A 5661-nucleotide genomic window follows, 5' to 3' on the forward strand; every position below is an offset into this window, starting at 1 on the left:
TTATCGATGCTACTGCTAAAACGCTTAATAAATAAAGGGGTGACACGCCGGTTGCCAATAGCGGACAGTGCAATGCAGAAGGAAGAATGATAGCACTGGGGACTTTTATGCTGGTTTTATAGGAATGGATCACCTGTGGAAAAAGGCCGGCCCTGATTGGAGGACCTCGCGCACTGGAACCACGGCTCTGAAGATGCCCCGCCTTTCCGTTTCAGCGTCGGATCAGATATATAAGAGGGTCCGACCGGCCATACAGATCACCCACAGTTCCGATCCGAGATCAGCTGTACGACCTTCCCATCATGTCTGGAGTAAGTATACCAGCTGCTATTTCGTTTATAACCTTACCCGGGTGCAGGTTCAGCCGTCCATCTGTCGGCTTTGCGGGAGTTTACCTCGAAAAGCTCTGCACTAAAGGCTTAACTTCTTGAAGTTCGACACAACGGTTGTTTCGGAGCGACCGGTGAATTCGTATCCGGTCCTGCACCGAATATAGACAGCAACTGTGCATTCACTGTAACTTGTATGTCGTACACTTAGACAAGTAGAGTTGTCAAGGGGTAATTTCTGCGACCGTGAGTTTTAAGCACAAGTGGGGCCCAAAATTTAATTCGGATCCCACATGCCACTAATTCGGATGTGTTTTAAATGTTTTAAGTGCTGTGAATGAAACATGGAGTTAAATGGAGTAATCTCAGTTCAAATCTGCGAAGCGTTTCCGAGAAATGCTATCAAAATCAGGCTGTCTATGCATGCGTTCTGTACGACACAACAGAATTCAGCACCATTATCAGGAACCATTTAACAATCTTTTCGGTATTAAGCACCTTTGTCCTCAGCGGAATATGGCATTATTACGGCCATACGCTTTCAATTAGGCTAGTATTCTCACTTTGTTGGCACGGTCATCGCCACACTGTTGCCATTCGCAGTTCACACACACGCAAAAGGCGAGTACGCCAAAAGGAAATGGTGGACATCTCCATATTGCACTTTTAAAAGCCCCTGACTTAAATTACATTTTTCTCCACAGCTCCGTGCTTGCCTTCTTCTGGCTCTGGCCTGCGCCGCCTATGGTGGCTACGTGTCTCCCTATCTCGGCCTCGGCTACGGCTACTACGGCCACTACCCGTATGCTCCATACGCCGGGTACGGTGTGTACCGGGCGCCCGTGTACCACACCGTGCACACACCCGTGAAGTACGTAGTGCCCACTCCGACCATTGAGGCCAAGGTGACCGACACATACGAGACTCACCCCGGCGTGCCGGTGTCCGTGTCCAAGGTGGCCGGCAGCTACGTCGCCCCGACTGTTGTGCACGCCGTCCCCACCGCCACCAAGGTGGTGTCCACCGCATACACCCCAACGGTAGCCCACGTGCCCACCTACTACGGCTACGGAGTGTCCCCGTACGGCCTGAGCTACGGCTACGGAGTCGGCGGCTACCACTATGCCCCAATCCTCAAGAAGTGTGAGTATACCCTGTCGCGAGCGTAACTAGCGCGGAATTTTCACGTCGTTAACATGAAGATACAACCCAAATGAGATCTAGCTTCATCTGTAGTCCTCTAACAGTTAAGAAACTGAAATTAATAATCTAAGGTAGTGGAAACCGCCACAAAAACAAAAATGCGTATCACGCTTCCCTAATAGCGTTGACATGTCTAAGCTTTTGTCCCTGAGACTCTGACTTAGAGCGAAAGACACATATACGAACTTCACAAGCCACACGATGAAAATTACTATCAGGATACGCATACCCCGTCCTTTGTACACGAATGGAAGCTTACGAACTACCTTCAGGTAGCAATTAGCATATGACAAGCCAGTCCTGCTAATATTTGATCTCGTCTTTAGATGTCATGTCCAGTGGTGACGCAGCCATCTAGCAACAGCTGCAGTACCAAATTCTTAAGAAAGTATTTGTTATGGTTGCTATCGCCGAATCAGTTTCCAACGAACACAATATACCACAGCGTCGATGCATTTCAAAAGACAAAGCTTCCTACCCCTGTGAGTGTTTGTTGCTTTGAAACGAGGCTTCGTCTTACCCGAGTATGTCTCGGTTTTTCTTCGATTCCAGAAATCTTGAGACGAACCGAGGCCATCACGCACTTTGACCAAGCACACCACGTCCACGGCCACGCCATTCGAAAGCAGCATCGATCCACATGGCATTTCCACCCTCCCCCGTCGTTCATTCGCCCGTCAAGAGTCAACCCCACCAACCATCGAACCTTTTTTTTTTATTCAGAATTTTAAAGTCGAAGCAATAAAAACTACAAGTCGTTCGCAAATACACTTTTGTCTCCCGTCGCTTTTCATCTTGATGAAACGGTGAACGCACTACGATTCTATGCGGCGCAAATTCCTTCCGAACCGTGTAAGCGCACAACTACTGCCTTAGAATCTAGAGCGCGTGAGAGCAGTGCACCACGTGATTGGCTTCAAATATATGCGCAAAAGTGTGCAAGATAGACATCTCAGCTTCACTGGGACGAGCACGGAGCTGCGTGTGATTGAGGCAACCTTGCATAAATGAAAGATGAAATCTTGAAGCATGGGAACATGAAAGCAAAGGACGAGACGTGGGCTTGGGGTGAACTATTCTAGCCTAATATTCGGCGCTCGGTGCTGAGAAAGCAGCCAGCTGACGCCAGATTTCGGTTTATTTCCATTGCGACGCTTAGCTTCCACATTTTAAACGAGTGTGAATACTATGCTTTGGTAGAGTAGAGTCGTGAGCAATATGAGACGGAATAATGTCTGAGCATTCATTTATTAACTACTCTATAATTATGTTTGACACTGCTTTTCTCTTATCTAACTTAAGTTAACCCTTTGGCGTGTAATGGGCACATGTCATTCTCAAATTCAGTGGAGAAAAAACCAGAAAATTCGCCGTTTTGTGCAAAATGCTTTTTCCTTCTCATATTGCTCACGACTGTACTTTGTCGACTTTTCCGTGGTGCAGTTTACGTGACGCAGTTGCGCCACGTAACTTATCTATGAAGCATTAACTTTCGAGTAAGAAAACCGCAGCCGCGTGATACAGCACGGAAGCAAAGCAGTCAGACGACCAGAAGCTATGTTTTCTCTTGACTCCGAAAGAAGTTTAAAGCGAAAGGGCCACGCATTTCAAGGGGAGCTTTCTCCGTTAGATTTTAAAATTTATTTTCGCTGATGCGACTTCCGCATGTTGTTCCAGACGTGCGTAATTATCCTGACCAACCACTGGCGCAAGCTCAACCGCAAATCTAGACACGCACTCATCAGCGTCTTACGTTCGTTCACGCCGGCAACTGGTGCGACTGCAGTTATGGAACGAAAAGTCATTCTTGGCGCGCATTTAGGAACTGGCTATTCATTCGAAAGAGCGTAAAAAGCCCAGCCGTAAACCATCCTCTTTGAACTGCACCGACTCCGAAACCTAGCCCTGTTAACAAAGCTTAACGTATAGAACGGATATCATCCAGTTACCGTACACTATGGTCTAAAAGAAGTTGTTTGCATTAAGTGACCTCAGTTTTTGAAAGCATTAATGGATTTGCCTGCCTGTGTAACATCTATGTAACTACACTCCCTCGCGTTTGCCACCCTTTGTGTGTCAAATGATTAGGCTTTCAAAATGCACCTCTTTGTCATTACTAAAGCATCCTTACTGTAGTTATTTGTCTGGCATTGAGTCTCGGCTTATTATTCGATCCATCTCCACAGAATATTAGTCTTGATGTTTTCGAATCTCTGTTTAGTGTATTAAATATAGAAATAAAAGGCACGTACTCGCCCCCTTGCCTCCTGGCTGAGATAAGGCAACAGTAGGTGCACAGGACCTTACCCTCACCTTCATGAGTTTACTGAAGCTACTCACGGGCTAACCTCAGCCACATTGAAGAGATGACACATTCTTGAAGGCACCCATTCTGTGTCACAGGTGTCGTTTTGCTTGGAAAACAAAACTAATCAACACGGATGTTTCTAGTTTTGATTCACTATAACGATAGCACTGCTTACCCCATAGAGGCTCCTGCACTCTCCTTACGTTCTAAAAACCACCGCCCTTTCCCCCACCTTTCGGCCCAACTAGATAGCGTCACACAGTGCCATCAAAATACTTCCACATTGCTGTGTTACGACATACCGCACCAGCGACGTCGACGTCGCTTTCCTAGTACAAGGATTTTTTTTATGAGATAACAGTCTTAAAGACTATGTTATCACTGAAAACGCGGAAAGATCAGGCGGCCAGTGATTAGAAGGCGCCACGAAAGTTAGAGCGACAAAAAAGTGCTAAATCAAATCGTTCCATTAAGTGAAAACTCCTGATTGCAGAGAGGCTTTAGTAGACTGACACACCATATATATGGTATTATGACCGGCTTCCTTGACCGACACGCCACCTTAATTAGGCAGCATGCAGAGGTCAACACAGAGACAAAGTGCATAACCCGTTAGTGGAAATATGCGAGCACTCAACCGCAAAGACAATGAGGGACCAATGGAAGTGACTAAGAGCGTTGCCAGGCATGCCTAATTTTGTCTCCCAGAAGTTCTGCAATACACACAGCCGAATTACGTATCCAAATTTTCGAACATCGTTTCATCGCAGGGCAGGAAAGTTGCCAGGGGCGACTAGAAGTCGGGATCTTATTGGGAAAGATGAACTGCGAGCAGTGAGAGATTTCCATCCCGAAAACATGAGTGGAGCGCGAATACCAACACTTTCGACTCGATCGAGATTGGATGCAGCTGTTAGCAGACGCCAGGGAGAGGTGCTGCGGCCGGTCGACTAATGAGCCCGTCTGCTTTGCATTTCTAATCATGCATGCGCATCCACCTGCCTAACTTCAGAGAGTTTCAAATTCGGCACTTTAAAGGTCAGTCTCCGACTCTCGAGAGATATCCCGAGTTAACAGATCTGAAGTAATTAGATTACCGTTCCTTTCAGAAGATTAGTATTGATGCGTCATGGGATATAAAAAACAAGTAGCTGTAAAAGGTCCGAAAGTTTAATGTGAGCACCACCTAGGGGAGGGGTGCTTCATGGGATATAAAGAACAAATAAATGAAAAAAACATGTTTTAGACTTGTCCGGAAGGTTCGTGTGAGCGTCACTTAGGGGGAGGAGGGAGAGGTCGATAATATACATTATTTTTAGTGCTGATGAGGTGCTCGTGACCGAGTTCTGATCAAGGCTGTTTGCAGAGGAGAAATAATTCGCTTATTATAGCCTGTTCAGTCACCTGTGGCTAACAAGACAGCGTGCCCTGGTCATTACTGCAGATGTGCTCGAAGTGTGGTTAGTTTAGAACTGTTTCACGGTTCTTGCTCAGTGAATCAGCTGTTTCAGTGCACTGTATAACACACGCCCGCACGCCCACGCACACACACACGCCTGCGTATGGGGGAGTAATGCTCCGAGATAAATATTTTCTACTGTCTTCCCTGTGAATTTGGAATCCTTAGTTTAGTGAGGTGCATTTGCATCAGCACGTGCCCGGAAGTATACTGTAAGTATTGCGGAGCACTAAAATCAAAGTAGAGAAATAAAGTGCCTTCTCTGCTCTCCAATGATAGCAGTCCAGGCACAATAGTTGCCGTGCCAAAATACCAGACGCCTAGCATTTCCTTGAATTCCCAGCAACATTTAAAACCCAGTG

At 46.5% G+C, this 5661-nt stretch overlaps 1 protein-coding gene across 1 annotated transcript; it reads left to right on the forward strand.

The window, feature by feature from the left end:
- The first annotated feature begins 278 nt into the window (after window positions 1-278).
- LOC144119787 (uncharacterized) lies at window positions 279-1498 on the forward strand. Its single transcript, XM_077652328.1, has 2 exons — window positions 279-311; window positions 1034-1498. Exons 1-2 carry the CDS (start codon window positions 303-305, stop codon window positions 1496-1498), a joined length of 474 nt encoding a protein of 157 aa, XP_077508454.1. The 5' UTR covers window positions 279-302.
- The last annotated feature ends 4163 nt before the right edge of the window (window positions 1499-5661 follow it).

This window comes from Amblyomma americanum, chromosome 2, assembly GCF_052857255.1.
Source record: "Amblyomma americanum isolate KBUSLIRL-KWMA chromosome 2, ASM5285725v1, whole genome shotgun sequence".
NCBI classification, from domain to species: domain Eukaryota; kingdom Metazoa; phylum Arthropoda; class Arachnida; order Ixodida; family Ixodidae; genus Amblyomma; species Amblyomma americanum.